This window comes from Heliangelus exortis, chromosome 21 (genome assembly GCF_036169615.1).
Source record: "Heliangelus exortis chromosome 21, bHelExo1.hap1, whole genome shotgun sequence".
Taxonomy (NCBI): Eukaryota; Metazoa; Chordata; class Aves; order Apodiformes; family Trochilidae; genus Heliangelus; species Heliangelus exortis.
Window position 1 is genome coordinate 1,847,204 of NC_092442.1, and position 24,962 is coordinate 1,872,165.

The 24,962-nt window shown below is 43.3% G+C and overlaps 1 protein-coding gene across 2 annotated transcripts in view; it reads right to left on the reverse strand.

Annotated features, from left to right (window-relative positions):
• Positions 1-24,246, reverse strand: part of CASTOR2 (cytosolic arginine sensor for mTORC1 subunit 2) — a 113,289-nt gene extending 89,043 nt beyond the window's left edge. Inside the window, exon 1 of one of the 2 annotated variants that reach the window (XM_071765235.1) lies at positions 23,805-24,246. In XM_071765235.1, the coding sequence (XP_071621336.1) occupies positions 23,805-23,917 (113 nt within the window). In that variant the 5' untranslated portion in view covers positions 23,918-24,246. Of the gene's footprint in view, positions 1-22,972; positions 23,002-23,804 lie in introns of those variants that run through there. The other variant, XM_071765236.1, reaches the window with a different exon arrangement.
• Positions 24,247-24,962: the final 716 nt, after the last annotated feature.

A 24,962-nucleotide genomic window follows, 5' to 3' on the forward strand; every position in this document is an offset into this window, starting at 1 on the left:
ACAGTAATTGAACTTTTCTTCTGCCAAACTTTGAAAAAGTTCATTAGTAAATCTTGGAAGCAAACAAACAAATCTTGGAATGGTACAACCACAGAAGGGGTTCCAGCCAGGCAAGAGCTGGGGAACAGCCCCCCAGTCCATGCTTTCCCCATTTATCAGGTTACTTCATCACATACCTAGCTAAGAAAGCTCAAATGAAATTTGAAATGACTGTGCTTGAAGTTCTCATGCCCTGAGGCAGCCTGTTGATCCAGGGAAACTGGGAACTCTGCAGGCTGACACAGCAGAAAAAAACACCACTTACAATAGAAACCAAACTTTTTATAAAGCACAGCTCCCTGTTAGAGATCCTCACTGACAGAGAGACATCCAAACTACTTGGTATTTACACTAATACATGCCCTCAGTCATTACTGGCCAGACCATTAACAGAAATCTTAGTTAAAAGTTTTAACAGCTACTTGGAGCAGAAGTGGAACATCATTCATGTCAGCTTTGTCTGTCTTGCATTACACAGGAGCAGCCCCAGGACTGCTCCCTTGCTTGTATTAAAGTAAAACTGATGAGGAAGAAATAACCTTTTTCTTCCCAAACTGCCCAGACAGCAGGCTGCCCTTTCCTTGGCACCTCTGTTAAACCCTGTCACACACCTCCCCAATGAAACAATTTGCTGATGCTCCCAAGTTTCCTGCTTCTCCCTTTCATCAAATTAAAACAAGAGAGAATATAAAGAGAGACAGGGATGAGATATACAGCTCAATTACCTGGAAGACTGGGGATAATCAAAGCAAGTCACAGGGCTGAAACAGGACAAATACATACTGACTTTTTATATAAAACAGTAAATATCCTCAGTGTACCCCTCATTACTGAGAGTACTCAGCCACAGGCTGAATTGTAACTTCATAATAAGACCCAGTGAGGACAAGCAACCAAACAGAAAACTGTCACATAGTGAGCTATGGATGGAGTTTGGAGCTCAGCTCCTAATGTTTTGCTGTCATTAAAAAAAAATTAAAAAAAAAAAAAAATCTTAAAAAACAAATAAATCCAGACCTAGGGACTTACCAGAGGCTCTCATGCACTTAAAAATATTCCATTGCTTTTCTCTTTTGAGAAAGATTAAATCCCATGTTTTCTTACTGAGAGGATGCAAGGAAGTAATTAGTCTTCATATCAAGGTTGAAAACAAAGCCCTAAATCATATGATGTTCTAGTGTCAGCAAAAGGAAATGAACATAAATTTAAAAAAATTGCTCTATGGCTGAAAACACTCAAAATTGTGGAAAAAAATTATTAGTGCACAAAGAAGCCCAAGAGTCTGTTAGTTTTGGGGCAGGCATTAGACAAAAAAAAAATACTAAAAGCATCAAGAGCACAACTTCCTCAACACTGAGCTACATTTGAGTAGATCTTTAGGTGCTTCTCTAGTGCTTGGAAAACCAGCACTAAGGTTTTTTCCTGGCCCTTTTTTTGGGGGGGGACAGGTCCTCCTGCTGCTCTGGGATCAGAAGCACTGGGGGTACCACCCTGAGAAGCAAACTGGAAGCTTGCACCTAACTCCTGGGTCCCCTGGAGACAGAGCAGCCCAGTCACCCCAGAGCATCCCTTGCTTTACCCACAGGGGTTACTGGTGCCCTGGGGCAGAACAGCAGCAGACAGGCTCCTTCTGAGAGCCTTCAAGGCAGGAGGGATCTGGCAACTGATGGAGGCACTGAGAGCAGAAGGGAAAACACCCTGAGGATGAGAAAATCCATTTGGAAAGGCATTAGAATAAAATCAGGGAAATGTCATTAAAGAGCAGCAGCCTGCTGCATGCACAAGGGCTCTGAAGCAGCAGGACACCCAGGGCTGCTCTTTGGGGTGGCCAAAGCCAGCCCTAGTGCAGGGATCTCAGAGGTTCCCTGTGGATATGGAATGCTTCCCCAGCACTGGGGAGGGACAGGGGCACATGGGACATGGGCAGGAGTTCCATCCATGAGGAGCAGGAGTCAGCACCAGTGCTGGTACCTCTAGTGCTCTGCCTCAATATGCAGCCAGAGACAAGGAGACAAACTAAAGCTGGAGAGACACCAGTAGATTTACCCAGGCACATGCATGTGGCTCCCAACAAACTAAAAGTCATCTTCAAGCTTCTCACCATGGGCTACCAGTGCTATCTGCCCTGTTGCCCCCTCAGGCTCCCAGAAACAGCTTGCTGTCCAGCTCAGGGCTGAATTTCATTCATTGAGAAGAAGGGAGGATGCTGATCCACCCTGAAGGCTGTGGGAGGTAATAAATCTGCTCCTCTCTCCCTTGGTGTACTTAACTAATTCAGACTGCCCACTTTAAAGCCCTGTTAGTCAAATCTATGTAAAGCAGAGACCTGCTCCTTCACAGCAAGAGCATGGGCTGTCTCTACAGTAACAAGCATTTCCTAACAATTAAAAAAATCCAGCACCAGGCTCCGTGTTTCCAGAACACAGTTTACAAGGAGACCATGCTTTCTCTCTAGCACTTGCCAAAAAACTCAACTGACAGAAAAATCAAGATGTGTTTTTTTTTCAAGTTAATCTCCTACGGAAAAGCCTCCTAACAGATTTTTTGCCAACAGCTCTGTGGATTAATCCACCTCTGTCCCTGCACCAGGAACATAAAGCAGAGCAAGATGCTGCACTCGGCAGCTGCCAGAACTGCACATGCTACAGCAGACAGCACAGCCAACTGCAAAGGTAAGGGGTTTGCACACTGTAGTATCCTTTTTGTTGTGTCCTTTTACCTTCCAAGATACTACAGAGATTCACTCCTAGCCCAGAATGTTTCTCTCTCCATTTTAAGATTGCAGCTCTGATTACCTTGAGCAGAAGTACCATGCCTAAATGTGAGTTCCCACTTAACTTTGCAATGGAAATTAATTTAAGGCAAATAAAAGCAGGGTGCACTGTAGGTATTAATTTCCAACACTTGGAATTTATTGACAGCCACAGAACTCCTCTTTTTATAGCTGAACCAGTAGCATAAAGAGAGAAAGAAGCAGCAGCACTTATCCTGGCATACAAAGCAACTGAGCAAGGTCCATGGTATATTGACCTTGCCATCTGGACATGTGGCAAGCCCAGTGCAGAGGCATTTCCTGCATTATCCTTTCTAATCATCTAAAATTGTATTCTGATGAGAAAGGCCAAAAATCCCATGCTCCAAAGATCCAGCTGATAACATAAATCAATCAAACCTCTTTATGGATGCCAGGACACACACATCACACAGTAATGCCCACATTCCTGCTTCACAAACATCAACAAATTATCACACTTTCTGCAGAAAGATGCTGATTTTCATTCCCCCAGTCCTCCTGCAGGAGAGAAAGCAGTTAAGAAGCTGATCCTATGTCCTAGTGGAAAACTGCAAGGACTTTTCTGGGGGCTGCTGTACGTGCAGGATTAGACCTAAATGATTTGCAAAAGGCTTTGCAATGAATTGGCTACTGAGCTAAGAATAGAAGCCAGGAATCCTGGCTCCCAGCTCTGTACTGGCTACACCAGTGGCACCAGGGCAGCCCCCACTGGACTTGGATGTAGCCAGAGGACACAGTGCCCTTGAGAGGCTCCACTCCAGGAATCTTCCACGATTCCATAGCAATGCATGGCAATGTGCTGGCAATGATGGAACAGCTGTAGCTTCAGCTCCTGCTTCAGGACTACACCCCAGTGTTATCAGTTTCCATCTTTATGCCAGGAATTCTGCAGGAATTTGCTTTCTGCAGACTAAAGAGAAAGAAGAATGAAAGAGATAAAGGGAAGAGATTATTTTGTGTGTGTGAGAGAGAGAGAGACAGAGGGAAAGAGATGAAAGGCTTTGTAATTATAATTTAACCTACTGCAAAACATGGGCTGAAAAAATGATTTAGTAATTCCTGTATCAAACCCATAACTTCTAAGTCTTCAGTAGGGCACTGATCCTGCCCACTGCTGCACCATCTGTACTGCAACAGCTTCCAGCCTGCATCCAGACCTCTTGCACATTCAGTCTCTGCCCCAAGAAGCTTGCTTAGCTGCAGCTGATAAATCCACTGCTTCAGCAGCAAAAGCTTCAGCCAGCTGAGCACAAGGGGCATTTCTTGAAAACCACACGTTTTGGGAAGAACCAAATACCTCCAAGGCCTGAGATGGAAAAGATCAAGGACTCCAAAAGAGATCTCCCCAAAACAAAAATATACACAAACCTCTCCCACACACCCTGACTGACATAACAAGACTTTGCAGGGCTTGAGGGAACAGACATAACAGTTATGATATGTTGAAACAAGTAATGTCACTCATGCCTTCTCTTCTATGACAGATTGATGGGGTGTCAGTGCAGAACTTGCAGACAATTTCAAAAGGCAGCAAGCTGAAGACAAAACTGTCAGCAAGGGGACCGAGATCTTTTTCTGAAAACTAATAAACCCAATCCCTGAATCCCCAAGCACTCAGGACTCTTATTAAGACACAAATGCAATCCAAGAGAAGAAACCCTGGTACGACCCCACAGAGAAGAACAGTCTGGGCATCTTTTCTGAGCAGAAGAAACTGTTTTCATGAAGGATCTCATTATTTAAGGATGAACAAGCCAGATCAAGAAAAATAGGTTAATTATGAAAAAAAAAAAAAACAAGGGACAGCATGGGGTTTTGAGAAAGCCAGTAATGAATCAGCCAACCAGAACATCAGCTAATTCCACTGAAACCAGTCTCTCCCAGTTCTGGACACAGCCATGACACTGCCTGGTTTGGTGATGTCTAACTGTGTGACACTGATTGTCTCCATGGCATCAGGAAGCAAACACCCTCCCAGCCTCTCCTGCCCGATGGGAAAGCTGCTCCAGATGCCAACATTTCAGGAGGAGGCTCCATGAGGCCACAAATTCATGGGTAAAATGACAAAAAATGCCTTTATGATGCGTCCTGCTTCCCATCTGTCAGTCTGCAAGTCTCTACTGAAGTTTAATAAAAATGTTGCAAGTAGTGAATTGCCAGGCCACAGTGAAGCAGGTTTGACAGATTTCCTGGGAAGCTCCAGTGCCAGGCCACTCTCTCTACAGGGAAGGGAGTTACCTTGGTGGGAATCAGCTCACACAATGTCAAAGTAATAATTTTGTGCTCAGACGAATAAAGGGGGGAGGAGGGAATCTCTTGGATTAAATTGCAGACAAACTTTCTCCAAAACAGAACTGCAACAGCACACCAAGGTTTACAGGCCAGTCACTGCTGAGCTGGCCAAAGAAAAGCTGAATTGTAATTTAATGTATTTCTGTAAAATAAGCTTCAAGTTCCACCTGAGGCTGCAATAAGCAAAAGCTGCAACTGCTGAGGAGATTTAGTCAGTGGATAAGGCTTCATCCCAGAGCTGTGTGAGCAGTGGGCACCATTTGCAACTTGAAGAACTGAACCCAAGCGTGCTGGAAAAAGAAAGTGACACACAAATCTCTCAGCAGGTAGGGACAAAGTCCTTCCCTTGCAATTACTTTTATGTCAGGATAGCCACTGTGTTCACTGGAATACAGACTGCTCCTGTTACCCAGGCTTAGCTTTGCTCATTGTCCACCAAAACCCCAATTTTTTTTGAATTTGCTCATTTTGTCCACCAAAACGTTGTCTCTTGCTCCTGTTAACTTCTTCCTTGGCTGACAGCATTGCCCTGACCTAAATGAGCCTGTGTCACTGCCAGCTGTAATGCAACCATGCAAGGGATTTGAAAACAGGGCAAAATGAGGCTCCGAAGTTATAAGGACCTGGCAAAAATAAAATGCTTGGATGTTTTTACTGCAATTATTTGACCACTGGCAAACTTCAGACTTTGCTGCTCCAAATAAAGGGGGTGTAGAGAGGTCAGCACTACTGTGACATGTGTCCAACAGATTAATCTCTGCACCTAAGCTTCCCAATAGATGTGAGGATCCTCCCCATAATTTCAAAAACAAAGCTCAGCATATAAAAAAGCTACAAAAATTACACATAAATTTTCCTAGACACCTTTATTAAGTCTAACACCCTTTTTGCCCTGAATCCTCCCCCTCTCAGTATGGTACCCAACTCTTCCCTAGCAGCTGGACAGATGTTTTGAGGCACCAATCTCAGTGTGAAGCATCACATCTTGCTCCTGAGCACCAATGACAGCTGTAAACAAAACATCTATGAAAAAGTCTACTGAGGGTGCAGCCCCATGTCTTTAATTTCAATTTCAAAATTCCTATTTGGCCAGACTCCCAGGCAAGGGTAGCCCCATGCCAGTTAAATACTTAACCAGCATTTTCACACCCAAGGAGCAAAATAATTTCTTCTTAAACCTCTCCATCAAGAGCCTAGTGAACAGCCATTCTTTGAAATGATGGCACAGAGCCACCAGGACTTTTTTTCTTCACCAAACTAGCATAATCTCAGAGTCACAAAGGCAGAAATAAAAGGGGAAGATGTAAACCAGCAAGGCTTAAGCACCCATTACACAGGATATCAGCATCTTCACAGCCACTGCAGCACACAATGGTTTCTAACCCTGGTGGAGCACCTGAGCACCAGGATGGGAGTGCTGTAAACATAAACTGCCAGCAGGACAAAGGGACAGGAGAGCCTTGGCAAAAAGAAAACTTCAAGTAGCAGAGATCATAAAAATAAGTCTGGAATGAGATGTTGGGCAATGAACAGTCAAAAATCCTGCTGTCTGCTGAGCTTCCCAAGGTGGGAAATCAACACCAAAATGCCAGGAGATGGTGGCAGGCTGCTTTCAGGCTGCTTGATCTAGATCCAGACTGGATGCTTTGCTCCTTTAGTACAGGAACTTCACCATTTACACAACTCACCCAGAGATACCCAAGAGCTGGCTTTAGTATAGCATGAATCAATCCAAGGATCTTAATGCATGCTACATTCATCAAAAAGAGTAATTTCCCAGAAACCTCAAGCAATCAACTGGTGTCCCATTGACATGAACAGGAGTTTGAACAACATTCCCCCTCACATGAATTTTTCAGCCTGAGCTCTAATTTACTGCCATCAATGAGGAGAAACTTGGTGCTTTTGCCTGGCATACAACTGGGTTATCAGGACATCCCAAGAAGATTTGTCTAAAGTCTAAAATAATTAGCCTGAATACCACATTTCTAATATTATATTTGTAGGCATAGTAAAGAAAGAAATGCCTCTTGCATGGGAAAGCCCTGGTCAAGCATAACCATCCACATCAGCTTTATTTCAATACAAAGAGCAAGGCAAATCATTACACAGTGGTTATGATGTGTATTAAATACACACCAACATAATTTCACACAGGTTTTAGGTTTTCAGATGAGTTAGGCTTTTTGTTTGGTTGGGTGTTTGGCTTTTTTTGAAACCTGGCAATGCTTTTTAACTTAGTACAATGCAAAATATAAGGAACTGATACAAACTTGAGTTGGGGCTGAACACCATTTGCTGTCCCTAAGCAACTGAAGCCAATAAAACAGGGCTCATTCCCAGCAGGAGACAACCTTACAATTGTTTTTGAAGGAAGACAGCAAACTCCTGGCTAAGCAGGAAACATTCCCATGGAAAAGAGAAAGCCACACCTGTAAGTTTCAGGTATTTCCTTATTATGAAACACCATCACAAGGACCAGATGTACTTACTCAGCATTTTTCTCCCTCCTTGCTGCCAGAAAGAGGGGATGCATCTGAAGCACATGCAAAGCTAAGTCTCCCCAGAGACCACCATTTCACCACAACCTGAGCTTTTCTGTTTATGAGCAGAGGCTGATCCTAAAATTTTCAATACTATACACAAAGACCTCTCTAAATGGAACCAGACAAATACTACCATAACTGATAAGAATAGATGCAGCCAAATGTTTTCTCACGTGGTTCAGAGATATCACAGTCAGGCAGCATCTTCTCAAAACATAACTAAAGATGACATTTCAGCAGACAAGATGAACCTGCCAGGCAATAAATCCTGCAGCAGAAGGCTCCTTCCTAGTTTGATTCTGGTCATCAGTGATTGAGATACAATTGTCTTTCTCAAGACAGACATAGGAGAGGTGAAACCAAAGCAAACACCCCAAACAACTGGAAAAAAACCCAAACAGAAATGCTCAGGATTTTGTTTAAACACTGGTGTACTGGTTCTGGTCTTAAAAAAAACAGCCTACCCCACTGCTTGCCCAAGTCCTGTGCTCAGTAGATGCTGTCCTGCAGCTGCCTGCTCTATGAAGAAGAGCAAGGAGGCTTCTTTCAGTTGATCACATCCATCTCTCCCCTCCCCTTGAACAGATCCATCATGGAACAGGTTGGAGATCTCCCCCCACCCCGTGACCTGCATATCTGTGCACTGCTGGCCAGGAAAAGGTATCCCCACAGCCTTTGTATTTTCCAGTATTCTGGGATGGTTGGTCTAAATGTTAGCAAACAGAACTATTCTGCAGTAGTCCACAGGAATGGGTTTTATTTGGCTCTCGTGTGGAGCAGCACAGAGTAGCAGCTGTAGTCCAGCATGGACTACAAAGAAACCAAAAAAAACCAAACAAAAAAAGCCCCAAAAACCTAACATAAAAAAAACAAACAAGAAAAACCACCTAAAAACAAAACAAACAAAAAACAAACAAAAACAAACAAACAAAAAACAACAAACAAAAAACAACTAAAAAAAAAAAAAAGGGTGAACAATTTAGTTATTTTGTCCAGGCCAAGTTCTGTGTATTACTGGTTACAGCCCCAGATTTACCCAAGCCACCTAATTTACAGCTATAGGAATGCAACTTCTGTGTGGATCTGTCCTGAGGTAGGAAGTTTGAGCCTTTCCTCCACAGCCATAACAATAAGGTCTCTCCAAAGTGCAAAATAAGATCCCAATGCAGCAGAATCAGAAGAGCCAGACCTTAAAACACTACCTTTTAAACACCAGATTCAGATATATTACCTGTTAATACCTATGCGTGTATCAGTGGCCACTTTTCCTTCCAAAGAAATGCTCCAAGGCTCCTTCAGCACCAGCAGCTCAGAGATCACAAATAACCCTTTGACAAGAAGCCAGCAGGCACTCAGCAAGGATATATGGCCCACCAGGATCAGGACTCAGACCAGCCTGCTGCTTCCTCTTGTTCCTCCAGAGCTCCCTGCATGCCTGTGGGTAAATCACTCAATCTTCCCATGCCTAAATTCCACATTTGTGTAAGAGGGATAATCATTCTTTGCTACTACAGAGAGCCATTGTCAGGATACATTCACTAATGATTGACAGGAGCTAAGGTACTAGACAAACACTAAAAAAAAAAAAAGAAGAAAAAAGAAAAAAAAGAAGAAAGAAGAAAAAAAAAGCCCTCTGCCCCAAATGCTCTATGAAAAACAAATGTCTCTTAAAAAGGTTTCAGATTTAGCTCCTAATAGCTATCACAAAGAACAGCAATTTAACAAAGACTCTACAAATGCAAAGAAAAAAAAATAGCCAAAAGAATACAATATCCCTCAGAAAAACCCTACATGCATAATTACATGTGATAAAGATAATGACAGATCAAGAGAACAAAAAGGTGGGCAATATTGTTCTTTCTAGCTTAAAAAAAGATTATAGTGCACTCAGTTTGCCAGCTTAATAGGTGATGTGACAGGTCTTTAGTTCATCTTAGGACAATCTGAGAACAGAATGATTAGCAGTTTATGATGACAGCTGATCACTAGCTGGTTCCTGGAGAGCTGATAAGTTATTAAGCTAAACAATGCATCACTATTACCAGCAAGTCAGTGCACTAACTGTAATTTCCTTGAAAGCTGAGCACTGCATGATTATACTTGTCCACTCAGACTCCCTGCTGGCAGCTCCCTATTCTGCTATTGTTCAGAGCTCTGGAGCCTTCCCAGTGCCCAGGATACAGCCGTGTGAAAATGTATTTGTCATCTTCAGCCTTCATTGTGGCAGCTGTCATCTGAAAGATACTGGGAAGAGAGACGTTCTCTATCTTGAAGCCCAGCTATTAGAGCCCTTAAAACATGTGGGTTTGTTTGGCAGCACGAGCTACCTCTTGCTTGCTGAGGCAATTTCCATTTCAAGAGTGCCCTGACTTGGGAATGACACGTGTGTACCTAGAGATATATTCATAGAATCACAGAATGGGCTGGGTTGGAAGGGACCTCAGAGCTCCTCAAGTCCAACCCTTGATCCACTCCCCCCGTGGTTCCCAGCCCATGGCACTGAGTGCCACATCCAGGCTCTTTGGAAATATCTCCAGGGATGGAGAATCCACCCCTTCCCTGGGCAGCCCATTCCAATGGCTGAGCACCCTCTCCAGAAAGAAATTCTTTCTCATGTCCAACCTAAACCTCCCCTGGCACAACTTGAGACCTCTTGTGCCCTCTTGTCTTGCTGAGAGTTGCCTGGGAAAAGAGCCCAACCCCCCCCTGGCTCCAACCTCCTTTCAGGGAGTTGGAGAGAGTGATGAGGTCTCTTATACACATGCAGCCACATATGTGTGTATATATATGTTTGTGTATTAAATGTGTGTTTGTGCATTAAAAAAACCCACCCCTGCATTACAGTACATTTCTGGTTGTTTTCTTCATGAGTCTTAGGAAGGCTGCTGTTATTACTGGAAGCTCAAAGGGGTATCTTTCAGCTCCTATTTTTCTCTCAAGGTATAAGCAAAGGTGACAGAGCACATCTCCAGTAATGAACTACAAACAGAAAAGGCAAAAAAAAAAAAAAGAAAAAGAAGGCAGCAGGTGGATGACAAGGATTTCAAGTGGGTAACTCACAGATTGCAAACACAGCCTTCACCTATCCCACTGCAAAGAGGCAGTTCTGGTGGTGGAAATTATGCAGGATCTGGAAAAAACACAGTCAGGTCCTGCTGCAGAGCTGCTTTGTGGGATGGATAAGCCATTTGCCCCCTGTGTGCCTCAGTTTCCCCCTCTGGAGGGTGAGACCTGTGCCCCTCTCAGAGGTGCAGCCACACAGGGGTTGCTGATGCACAGTGAGCAGCAGCACAGGGGCTGACACTGCCCTGATGGAAAAAAGGAATCAAGTGGATTCCTAATCCACGCGGCTATGTGGTGAGAGAAGAACAAAGAGACCCCATTTTGGTTCCCTAAACTAATTCTCAAAAATGTATCAGCACTCTCATCTGCATGGCCAGGCTCACTAAGCCTCCTCTCCCTTTGGTGCAGTTTTATCAAGTGTGTCCTGAATATCATCAGCTTATCTGTCCAGCAGGAAAAATTTTTAAAACCCCTAAGAGTCTTCCCCTCCAACAGCAGCAGACATTTCAGAGTTACTGTAAGCCCCATTGGCTTCCAATGAGCCTTGGGGAACAGAGTGCTTAAGTCTTTTTTTTTTTTAAATGGAACTTAGGTGATTCTGAAAATATTATCATGTACCTCACATTAGCTTTGATATAAAGTGCACATTAAGTGGGAAGAAAACCCAACACTGAGAACATTTGACAAGTGCTTAAAAAAAAAAAAAAAAGAGAGGTCCTAATTCATTTTAAACTTTGTTTTATAAGACTCATCTAAGGAACACCATGAAATTGTTTCATTGTCCTTTTCTCTGTGCTGATCCTGCAAGGAATGTATAATCAGGAATATGTTTAAACAAGCCAAGGAAAAAGTACCACTCTCTTTTAAATCCAGGAACTCTTCTATTCCTGTCGCTGACGTTTTTTTCAACCCAAGTGAAAGGGAAAACCCAATACTGTTGGAATTAAAACCAAAAAAATGAGCAAATGTAATATCCAAAACATGATACCAGTAATACATGCAGGATGAGCCTGTCCTAGAGTTTTGAGAACAGATTAACACCATTGCTATCCACACAACTCACACCTGTACAAATACATCATTTCTATTCCTACACCAAGATTTAACATCTGAACAGTCTCCTGGACAGCAAAGAAAGGCTAAGAAGTGAACCATTTTTACTCCAAAATTAACCACCCCAGAGCTGCACTACTCCAACTATCTGCAAGCCTGTGCCAATAACAAAACCAAACTGCTCTGGCTTCAAAGGTGTGGGGTTGTTTGTTGTTTGGGTTTTTTCCCTGAACTTGGACCACACAAGTTAACAGCAACTTCCACAACACCAGAGGTGGGAACAGTTGGCTCAGGGACAGGAATTTCATCAACTGCTTTGCTATGATCCTTCAATTGCACTCTCAGTTATCCAGCCAACAGAGACTGCACTTAAAGATAGAGCCATTAACTGTTCAAAGTGCTGTGGCCATCAACAAATCTGTAAGAAAAATGCAGGATTATGTTCCAGGCAGTGGGAACTCAAAAGGAGATAAACAGCAGCAACATGCCATGGAAGCTATCAAACATGGATTAACAGCCAAGGATGTATCAGCTTAAAGCCTAAGGGATACACTACAGACCCTGAAAAAAAATAAATTTAAGCATATGCTCATGTACATCTCAAAAGGACACAAATTCTACATGAAACATTTTATGCACATGGGCATGTAACTATTTATAAGTTGACTTTTTTTCCTGTGTGGTTTCATGCCCCCCATCCCCCCAATAATTAGGTCATTATCATTTTTACAAGTTACCCATTCACAATACACTGCTTCACAAAATCATTAAAACTTAACAGATAACCAGATTGTTTTGGTACCACTTCATATTTAAATCATTGCCTAGGATTGCAATTTAACCACCATCTGAATGAACAAAACCATTCACATGGGTACAGGACACACAAAGTCCTTTTCCTTTAGTCATTCCAGGCTGATTTCACACTCCTGTGCAAATGAAAAGTTTTTCTGGACTGTCACAGCCAAAGAGCTACCAGGGGACAGCTGATTGGGCACAAACCCTTTCCCTAGAGATTTTTCTCCTTCCTCAGACACAGGTTTTCCGGACACACAACCCCTGAGTGCTTGTCCTGGGCTCAGCCCCCAGCTCACAGCACTATGATGGGGGCTGTGACAAGGCACAAAACCAAGAAAATGCCTGGAAAATATACAGGAATTATGAGAACGGGCTTAGAGTAACTTGATACCCCTTGAAACCTACAGAGGAAAAAACTCTTTTCACATAGTGTGGTTTCATCTCATGACCAGGAGAAGAGGAAGATGTCAGAAGCCAAAGCACAGCTCTCAGTGTAGGGCATCCACCACACAACTGGACATTAAAGTCAAACCCAGCCACATTTGGACTTTGTGCCATTCTAATACTTTCCACTACTTGAGTCCAGGGCATAAAACTGTGTAGAAGCTTAATGAGTCTTGTACATCCATCTAACACCCTCCAAAGTTAATGCAGCTGTCTGCAGTGGTGCAGCAGTGACTGCCTGCCCTGTCCCAGGGCAAGCTTTGCTCTTAGCCAGGGATGGAATTTTTTGCCCTCGAGTTTGTTTAAGTTAAAGCAGCCTTGAAGCTGCACTAACTTCAGCTAGTTTTTCACAGCCAATAATTAAATGCTTACCAAGAAATATAAAGGTCCAATAAAGTACTGCAGTTTTTCCTTCAGACCAAAAGTTGTCTCAAAAGCTGAGAGGTTGCACAATCTTTTTTTTTTTTTTTTTTTGAAAAGCACTCACTCTCTCAAGTTCAAAAGACACTTTGTCCTGTTTAAATGAGACATTAAATAACACATTATGATATGCAGAAAATAAGGTCAAATGGAGCAAAGCATTACAAGGTCAGCAAGGTCAACATGTTAACAGAGAAGATAGCAAAGCTCCATGCAGGATTTCAAGATCCAACTGGACAAAATCCTGGGCAACCTGCTCTGGTGAGACGAGCTGGGGGTTGGGTGAAATGATCTTCAGAGATCCCCTCCTGACTTCAACTATTTGGTGAAGATTTGCTAGTTTCTAATTTTGTGCCAAGAGCATGGAACCCTGCAGGCTTAGACTGAAAACAACTCAAAAATGTTAAGGTTCCACTCTGGCATTAAGTGTCAAAGTCCTGTGTGAGGCTCCCAAACCCATGCTCATCCACCAAGCTAACCCTGTGCTTTGGCATTTGCTGCTCCTCTTCCCCCCATTGTTCCTCCCCCAAAAAACCAATAAAGCCAGCTCTGGTCAAGCTGAATTCTTGCTAACCAAAACTGGAACCATCTACAGAAGTCATTCCTGGCAGCCATCAAAAAACCTGTTACACCTGTATACCACAAGTACTGAAAAGCAAGCCACCACTTAAAAAAATATAATATTCTGTTTCAAAAGTGATGCTCTGTCCTTTAGAAGTCCAGCCATACTGTACATTTTTAACTACCACTACCTTACTGCAGGGCAGGTAACTCAAATGCATTCCATTTTCCAGGATAATGTAATAATTTCATTAGCACAGAAACTGCTGTAGATTGCCTATTTTTAACTAAGAAACCAAACCTCAGTTTGTGTCCCCTCAGCCTGTAAAAGGTAAGTACTGCAAAACTCAGTCCCACCACTCCCCCCAGAAAGCCCATGGTAAACTCAGGAGAGAACCAGGCCCAAGTGTAGTTTCACACCTTGCCAGCTCAGCAGAAGCAAACAAGCCACACATTAAAACTCTGCTGGGTTTATGGAAATGCTGAATGGGTAATAACCTGCAACTAAACCCACATCATCTCAGTACACTGCCCAAAATTTATCCTCACAGAGGTGAAAGCTTAATTCTAACATTTCCACTTGGCCACCGAGTAGTTCAAACATGAAAATAACTAAAGCACAATTTTACTTTAGTGTTAGCTAATCTGCTTAAAAGATTTCTGAAAAAATTTTCAAGTGATGGCATCTTAGGTGTAAATAAGCTAATTTAAATAACAATTACCAAACCAAGTATGTTAGCTGCTGAAACTCCAAAGCAAATTAAAGAAGTCAACTGAGGAGAAATTGGTGACAAAGCAACTGGAACCAGTCCATTTATGCAATAAGCCAGATTTTGATAGCAACAGCATCTTCTGCAAGAATGCAGAATATTTTCCTCATTTCAAATTACTCAGTGTAGTTCAGAATGATCATCAGTTTATTCCAGGCTGAGAAACAAATTAGGAACTGAAAAAGAAAGTGAACTTGGTTTTTTTCTTCCAGTCTGCAAACAAGAAGTTGGTGTGGGAGGCTGAGCTCTTGTAGCTCCAATGCCTTGACAAGTATAGTCACAAGTCCCCATCAGGTTCATTTGTTGAATACAGTTACATTACATGGTTTAGTTAAAAACATACATTTTTTTTTTCTTAAATACTCAGCACATTTAATATTGCACAGTAGTTTAAAAATAGCAAATGAAAATGTTTGTTTTCTACGTTACAATCAGATGTTAATTCCCACCCAAAAGCAGCTTGAAAAAGATCACAACTGAAAGATTAATCATGTAACAAGTCATCCATCATTTTCACAAAAAACATAAAAAGAAAGACTGAGTAAATCTACATAAATGCATACAATTGCTTAGATGCATACAGAGTATATCCTGCTCACTGTTATGACCAACCTTTTTTTCTTTTTCCTAAGACTGCATTTATTTGTCAGTGAGTGACTTAGAGTTTATCAAAAGAGTCAATCCTTCTTTAGGAAAAGAAATAAAAGCTACAAATGTTAAACAAGATTAACATGGGCCATTTCAATCAAGGTCTCTGACTTGTCAACTTCAACCAACTCGCCCTGTAAAACAGGATATTTGTGTGGCATAATAAAGGGTTGAATCCTGATCTTTTAACCACAAAACTAGGATAAATATTCAGGTATCACTAGTGCATGTCATTACCCAGATTCTCTGATGCATAACATTTCTAAAAAGCCTGAACAGAAAAAGACATGGAGAGTCACACCTATATTTTAAATGTTTTACCCATGTCAAAACTTGTAAATTTTTCCTCCCCACCTTTAGAAATTCCCCCAGTATATTTAAGAAAAAAAAAATCAAATTTTTGAATACTTTAAACTAAAGACTCAAAGGTTGCATTCTGAATTTAAGTGGTGTGGCTTACACCACCGTATCACATCTGTAGTGTCCTCTGCAAGAGACATTGAAACCTTGCAGGCAAAGAAAATGAACTTTACCTTTACAGTTCCATCTTGATCAAATACACAGTCACACTTTCAAGAACGTTGGGTTCCTACTTTATAAACAATTTGTATTGAAAGAATCTGGGTCAAGGACAGCTTACCACCAGAAACAGCCTCCACCTCCCTACAATTTCTGCCCAAAGTACCACAAGTAACTTCAAAATGTCTATTCCATCACATGAACAAAACTTAATTGGACCACAGAGGTCTGAAAAAACAACTCTGCTTACTGAAACATCTCCACAAAAGCCTATCTCAGAAGTCCCCAACAGATTAACAAATGGTTTGCTGCCACCAAGCAAAGTCACCACTTCTGTTTTTCATGTGCCAGCTTGGTGCTCAGTAGCAACTCTGATGTCTCAGCTTTGCAAGCAGGCTGCAGTTCAGAAGTACACTTTTTATTTTAATCTCCAGTAAAGCAGATTTAACAGGCCAAAGTAAGGAAGTCAGTTCTGCTTGGTGAGGAAGTTTAGGCATTCACTGCTTTTTTTGGATGTGAAAATAAAACTTTATCAACCAGCACAAAATGTTTATTATACATCAGACCACAAAAATGAGATCAGATTCTCTGTTTCCATGGTCAGCACAGTAAAACTTTATGCAGTAAGTCTGAAAAAAAGGAAAGGTTTGGAGAGGCACGAAACAAGCTTTATTTTTTTTGTATCCCTATAGCATTTTTGTCTGTTTGTTGTCTTCTCTCTTCACAAATATATCTTATAGTGAGCTACACAAAACCAAGCTGAGATCAGGGGGAGGAGAAATCTTTTTATTTTGAAATTATAACTGCAGCTTACAGACTTTGCTCTGTTGATTCTGAACTGCAATGAATGGAGTTATTTCCTCACATTCCTGTTGTATAATTCTTCCTTTACCAGCCTTCAGCTATCAGCAGATCAGAGCTGGAGTTTACTCTGGAGTTGGCAGTAAACAACAGAACAAATCTGCACTGTTTCCTCAGAAAAAAAAAAAAAAAAAAAAAGAAATTGTAGCCCTTGTCCAAATATATTAAAACATTGAAATATGCAGGATGATTAAGGAGTTGTGTGTTAGATAAATGAGGTAGTGTGCTCAATGGAATTTTTAAAAAGAGAAGAATTAAGTGGAAAGATTTACATATTTATGGAACACAAACAAGGCATTGTCAAATAGTTCCAGCCATCAAATGAAGCCTAATTTAAGTTACAACTAAGTGGAAGGAGTAGCCTGTGGATGCAAACTATTGTGTTAATGAACAACTCAGCTGTTACTTCTTGATGACAAATGCACAATAGTTATACTTTTCCTTACCAGACTTGCAATATATTACTGTTGAAGAAAAGAAGTTGCAGGGAGAGACATCCAGGAATTAATAAAAGCTACATTTTTCCTTTAAATATTGACTTTAATCAGAAAATAAACATATATTCAGCTGAAGGGATTTTTAGTGAGCTATGTGGCAGAAAAGAAAGATTTTTTCCTCTTTTTTGTTTCTCAGCTCAACACCAGTGTCATTTCCTTTACATCACTGATGTTGCACCTTATTCCTGAATGATGCAACAGCTCTGCCAATGGATGGAATCTGTTTATCACAGGAAGCAAGGAAAAACAACCACCTCACTACAAACTGCAGCCAGGTATTCATTTATGTAAAAGGGAAATATCCAAGTTCACACAAGAAAAAAAGAATGCTAAAAAAATTTGACAGCCCTGTTAAAGTGTCCAGTATCTAAACCAACATTCCTCCAGCACACAGGGCTCCCCAGCATTACACTGTGGGTTTTATCCAGTATTTCTGTTCCACCTTTTTGGATCTCCTTTAGTTTCTGGGCACTCCTGTCAGGTTCTGACTTGGCATCAGCCTTAGCCTGATGGGACCACATAGTAGGTGGAGGCCTGCATGACAGGTCTGCCAGGCAAAGAGGGACATAAAATATGGCAATGCCCCACTGCTCAGCATATGTGTCAGAAGCAGAAAAGAAAGGGAAATAATAACAACATTTGTAGATAAACAGTAAGAGACCACCAGGAAGGAAACCTTTCCAAGGCTGAAGGTATTAAACCACTGCAGAACATATTAAACACTGCAGAACAGCCCAGCAGCAGCTGAAACCCCCAGCAGCCCTGAACACAAATTTGATGTTCACCATTGTCAGGATGCTCTTAGCCCCAACAAGTAACTTCTATTCTCTATTTCATTTAACTGATTCCCACTCACTGACCCTGCCAGTTCAGCACCATGCATGCACTGGGTGATGCAAACAAGAAGGCCAAGTGGTTTGGGGAAGGCCAGGCAGGCAGCTTTAGCCATGAGGCTTCCCATCCCTCCAGCCCCTGGGGTGTCTGGACATCAGTGCTCAATCCTTCTGTACCAGATGGTCACCAGGTCAGAGCAAAAAAGAAGTCCCCAAACCTCAGGTAACACACAGACACTCCCAGAAGAAAAAAATTAAACATTAAAAAGCCAAACAAACAAAACCACCAACAAACAAACAAGCAAAAAAAAAACCAAACAAAAAACCCCAGGAAATGTGGGAGTCTTTCCCATATAAAAAGGAAACACAACCAACCTGTTTAGATAAGCAACCACTGTCTTATAACCTGCAGAACCCTTCATGCAATGGCTTTCCTAGGACATACATGATAGCAGAAGCCAAGGGAGAAAAATAAAACCAAAATTAAGCAAGCAAAAAAGTTTTAATAACAGGAGTAGCTTTCCTATGCCAGATGATCACCCAATGTTACAGACCAAGCTGTATTTCATAAAAGGGCATAAACAACATTTGTTTGTGTGAGTTCACAGCAAAGGAAACAGACTACTGATCTCCTGAATGCCCTCAAATGATGCACAGATACATTTTAAGCACTTGTTTGTCCTATTATGCTCTGAAATCCAAGCCAGACCTTTTATTACAGTATCTCCAATTTCAGGACACCTAGACAGTAAACAAGTGATCAGGCAATGAGAAACACTTATATTAATAGAAACAGCACACTGTTCTTAAGTAGAGGTGTCAATTATTACTAAGCAAAAGGGATAGATTACCAAAAATACCATCACAAGCTTAGCAAAGATAACAAACAAACCTAGTCTCATTCTTTGTTCAAAGACCAAAGAAAATCCAGCTTAGTCTGTACAGTTTATCACTGTTTACTTCTTGCTACTTTTTATTAGAATGACTATTTTGAAGCTCTTCTCCACTCCAAGAATGCCTCCAAGCATCCCCTGGTAGAGGCAGCACTGGGCATGGGGCAGGGCCCCACTCCATCCAGCTTCTCCAGGAAGCCTCTCACCCACAAGGCCAACTTTCTGTATTTAGTGCCAAATCTAGAAGCTTGCAAAGTGCCAATAATTCTGCTTCAAATCACCAAAATACACAAACTGTACCTCTAGAAGACCTCAGCACCTTGGAAGAGAAACCAGGCTGAGAGATGCTTTTCAAATGGCTGCCTTGCAGACTTCCCTGACAAGGTCTCATGCTTTATACCTGCAGAGCTTGTTCCTTCTCTCCAAGTATGCTGACACAACCATCTCAAACTAAATGGTATCAGAAAACTCTTAAGTATTTTAAAATTTGTGTAGCTAGACACGACCTACAATTATTTTAACTGCTTAGCCCTGTAAACACACTAACCTCTCAACTTCATCCTGGTTATAACTTCATACCATTAAAATTTAAAAACATCTTTCTCCCCCTAGTACTTTATTTCACTGTTTACCACCAAACCTTTTTATTAGGTACCAGAACAAAAAGAGGAAAGGCTCCTCATCAACTCATTGACTACAGATGCTTAAGGTTTTACCAAAGCATTACCCAGAAATCAGGCTGATTACATTAGACATATACAACGCTTGGAAAAACTCTAACCCTACTTTATTTTCCAGAGCTTATACTCTCCATATATTTTCATATAAATAAAAAAGACAAGGTCAGGCTCACCTTCCTTCTCCCTATTGCATGCACTGGTGGCTCAGTACAAGCATTATCCAAGACTGTCCCTCCTCCCTGTCCTCCCCCTCCATTCGGATTTAACTCCTCTGCAGTAAAAAGAGATGAACTTAAAAATATTTCCCAATTAGGAAAACCAAAATCAAGACAGGAGTGTAGCAGCACATCAGTCTGTCAGCCAAGTCCTCAGGCAGGTTGCTTGTGGCACATCACCTGATAGCATGAGATGGTTTAAGCTGTTCTTCTGCAGCACACTGGGAGCTGAAGGTGGGTACTTAGAGACAAGCACAGTGCTCTGTCCCAGAGGAGGACCATGTACAGAGACACAAAAGAAAAAGGATGCAATGTTAAAGCCAAGCAGGGTGTTCTTGTTGCATACACAACACCTGGTATGCCTTCTAATAGGGGAAGATCCCTGGTACCAAGGAAATCTCAAAAAAAAAAAAAAAAATTAAGCCAAGAGCTTAGGCACATGCAAATCTTCAGCCTGCACCTAAAAATTACACAGATCTGATCCTCCACTAGGGTGCCTGGCAGAGCTCAGCTGAAACCAATAGCTCTGCTCTTATTACACAAACAGAGCATCAGGAGCACACTGCTCAGTGTGACTGCTTAGGAGTTTGGATCTTACTTAGTTCTGGACTACCTGTCTTAAAGCAACTTTGCATAAAACACCTCATGCCTAACTTAAATTTATGATTAATAGTGTTTTTCTTTCAGCTCAGCCCTCTGTTTTATTCACCACTGGTCTCACCTCTTCACCCCATTAACTGCTTTCTTGCTTCTGGCCATCGGAATAGTTCCAAAACTGCTGTTCCTTGCTCAAAAAAAATACTGCTATTGTAACAGAAGCTAAATTAAAAGACTCGTGTCATGAACAAGGGCAGACTGGAAGTGGCAAAATGCCAAATAAAAGAGGGAGATTTGTTACTTTCCCTTCCCAAGAAGAGGCAGAAAAACATACAAGATTTAAAACATTGTTCCAGCCTTTTTCCTTGGTGTGTGAGAACATGACAGAAACTCTCATACTCCCTCCAGATCACTTCTCAGAAAAGCCTAGGTAACATTTGTACTTTCTTGCATGACTAATATAAGGATACTGATGATGTCACTGTCACCTCTCTGGATCACATCTGTCCCACCAATCATTATTTCCTACAGGCAGCACAGGTAAAAACTCTGTTTAACATCTCACTGGGAAAAACGTAGGTGATGTAAGTAACTGGTGGTGTAACTGGCATCTTTTTTTTCTCACCAGAACAGACTAGCAGGGATGCAGGCCCTTTCCTCTTTCATCCCCCCAAGTGCTCCTTTTCAGATGGCTGGGAGGGGAGATTTGTCTTGCACCCACGTTGTTGTCTCTTTGCCCCAATCTCTTCTTAAAGGAGAAGGAAAAAGAAAGAGTGGGATCATAAATTTATGACATTGCATCTCCCAGAGACCCTCACCTTCCTCTCATGGTGCTCATCAGAGCAGAAAGTCCAGGGGCAGAGCCCTTGTCTGCCCCAGGCATATAAAAGAACCCAGCAGAAAAAACAGTGTTTCAGTAGTATCAGTTGTCTTTAGGACACAAAAAACCTTTCCCTTCTCCCCCCTGCATCTCTACTGTCTGCAAAAGCAACAAAATAAATGAAAGGGAAATAAAAGAAGTTTCCCATGCCAACAAACCTCTCCACAGACACTTTTTGTACCTGACCACTGAGATTCCAAGAAAGCTAGGGAAAGGTTATGGATATTCACACTGTGCATGGAAAGGGCCAGACACCACAGGAACTGGGGACACAACCAAACTCTCAAGTTCTGCACCCACGTGCAGGACAAAGTATCACACCCCAGAGGGCTTATCTTACTGTCCTAACCCTTTCACAGCTCTCTGGTGTTGAAGACATTAAACACAGTGTGAACTAGACAACAGGACCACCCTTCAACTTCAAAAAAATAAAGAACCCACCAAACACCAGTCCTTGCATTAGGAGTGACAGATCTAAAGATTTCACTGTTGACGTTAACAGTGACATTTTAAGCGTGGAGGGGGAGCAACAACCCCTCCAAAAGCTCAGCAACCACTTTCAATTATAATGAAACAGCACATTAAAAATAGAAATTTAAAACTGCAGAGGCTTTAATGCTCTGTTGAGCACTCAGGGACAGCAGTAAACAAGGTGCTGATACACTTTCCACTGCAAACCACGATAGTGATGAGCCAAATGGGATGAGCCCCAAATCAGAGTGAAATTTCAATGCATGAAGTTTAACTGTAAGATAAGGGACTGTAATCAAATTACACCACAAATAGGTCCATTCATCCGTAAGCATTATCACAGAGAGAGAATTGAATTACAGCTTGGAATAAAAACAATGTAAGAAATAAAAAGCAAATTTATTATCTATTTATTATTTTCCTACTGCCAAAGAAAATTTCCCGCCTTCAGACAAGAGCCCTGTCCAAGATGAATATGGGGAGAAAACTGAAATACTAATTACCAGGCTGGAAAAACAAGAAGAGTTTGAGTTGTGCTATTTACATTCCCATTCCTCTTTCTGAATAGAGCAACAAAGTCAACAAGCTAAGTGAAGACACAAGAATACACATTTGCAATTCAAGTTGTTTTGCTGCGAAAGGCCTAGGCAGCTTGCACACAAGCAATGACCAGCCAGAGTGGTTTTTTTCTCTCCCTGAAAAAACCCATAAATTTCTCACAGTGCCTTGCGCTACGTCTTTTTTTTTTTTTTTTTCCTTTTTTCCCCGAAAGCTATCCCAATCCCTATTACTCAATACCACGATTTTAAAAGGGAACCAAGGCATGCATTTCTCCCCCCCTGTCCACCTCCCAAATCCGGCAGCGTTGAAAAAAAGCACCTTTTAAACAAACACGCGTGGGGACGATTCGCTCTTATTCGATAAGTGCTGCAAGGAACAACAACCAGGGGGGAGAAAAAAAAAAAAAAAAAAAATAAGGAAAAAAAAAAAAGCACAAAAAGCCACCACCAACCCAAACCACTCCTCCTCTGGTGGCTGTTGTTGCCTTTGTTGTCCGGCGGTCGCCCCCAGCCCGCAGCCGGCCCCCCCGGCCCCCACCTGTTTTCATTCATCCGCCCAGCGCGGCTCCGGGGCCGGGGGGGGAGAGAGAGGGGGAGCGGAGCCCCGGTGGGGGCTGCCCCAGACCCCTGCCGGGCCCCCCAACTCCAGTGCTGACCCCCAGCACCATCTCCCGGGTTTGGGATAGGGGGTGGGTGTGTAGGGAAGAGTCAGGTTTGTCCGTCCCCCCCCCACACCCCCCCAAATATCCTGCCCTCTGGCGAGGAGGGTGTTTCCTGTCACCCCAGCACCCTGACTTCTTGCAAGAGGGTGCTCGCACTCATCCCAGCACCCTGCCCCTTCGCTGAGAGTCTCCCCTCCGCCCCAGCACCCTGTCCCTCTGCAGGAAGGAGGCTGCCCCCCGACCCAGCACCCTGTCCCTTTTTAGGGGGGTGTCCCCTCCACTCCAGCACTCTCCTCCTTTGCAGGAAAGAGGGTACCCTACCCCCTTGCAAGGAGGGTGCCACCTACCCCAACACCCTGCCCCCTCGCAAGTATGGAGCCTCTCAACCCAGGACCCTGCCCCCTTCCAAAGAGGAGGGGTCCTCCATCCCAGGACCCCGCTTATTTTCCAAAAAGAGGGGCGTCCCCCAGCCCATCATCCCACCCCCTTGCAAGCAGGAGGCCGCCCTGCTACTACGCAAGGAAGGGATCCCCCAGCTCCTTGGCAGGGACGGAGGGTGCCCCCCACCCCAGCACCCTGCCCCATCGCAGGAAAGAGGGTGCCCCTTCCCCAGCACCCCCTCGCAAGGAAGCTGCCCCCAGCACCCTGCCCAACCCCTCCCAAGGAGAGCGGCCCCAAGCCCCGCGCTGCCCCGGCCGCAGCACCTACCTCGTCTTGGAGGACAGGAAAGCAAGTTTGATTAATCCATAGGTAAACAACTGGATGCTCTCCTTGGCTATGCTGGCCACTCTGAGCCTGTGCTCTAGGATGTGCAGTTCCATCTTTTCCTCTTTCTCATTTGTAGTTCATCTATCCCTGGGGTTTATTTTGTGTTTTTGAATGGGGAGGGGGAGGGGGGAGCTGTTATTGTCGGTGCCTTTTTTTTTTTTTTTTTCCCCCGGCTCCTGTTTTTTTTTTGTTTTTGTTTTTTCTCCTCTTCCTTCCCGGCGCGGGGGTAAGGGCGGGGGGAAGGGGGGGTGAGAAAGAAGGGATGAAGGAACGAGGGGTGCAAAAGTTGTAGCGTCGGGGGAGGCCGGGGCAGAGGAGCCGTGCCGGGAGGCAGCGGAGCCCGGAGTGCCGAGCAGCTGGTGCTCGCTGGAACAAACAACTTGCCACTCAAGGCCGGCCCAGCGCGCCTGCGCAAAGCCCCGCCGCATGCCGGGCCTTGGAGTCCGCACCGCGGGACGGCACCGCACCGAACCGAACCGGACCGAACCTGACCTAACCTAACCCCCGCACTGCTATGGGGAAAAAGGGGGGACAGGCAGCCCCGTTCGCACCTCCCCTCCGTGTGGTTTCTGTCAGGGGAGGTGTTGAGCGGTCAGTGAAATAAATAATCAAAAAGCCTCGCGGAAATTTCTTGTGGCTCTACGGAAGGCAGCGGGTTGTTTGTTCTGGGTTGTTTACTTTTCATGGCATCCATCGGGCAGGGAGGAAGCTTCCACAAAGCAAAAGGAGAACTCCAGGAGTTTTCGTTAACGAGGGGAATGCTCGGATCTCAGCCTGTTTATTCTTCCCTGTGGCAGGCGGGGAGCCTTCCTCCCATTCCCTGGGGAGTAAAAAAATAAAGTGGAAAAACCCCTGAGTTTGCAGGAAAGCGTTGAGGAGGTAAAATCACAGTTTCAGAACATGGAAGCATACGACAGCTGGAAATGTTGGAAGGCCCAGTGGACTGTGCATCCCACATCTTGCCCCACTCCTCAAGAAGGAGAGCCAAGGGACACAGGAATGGATGGACCTTCAAACCAGCACCCCAGGAACACAGAGGCTCTGCCCCATGAGTGCCCCAGGGCCCCAAGACACTGGCCCCAACCACACTGTCTGTGA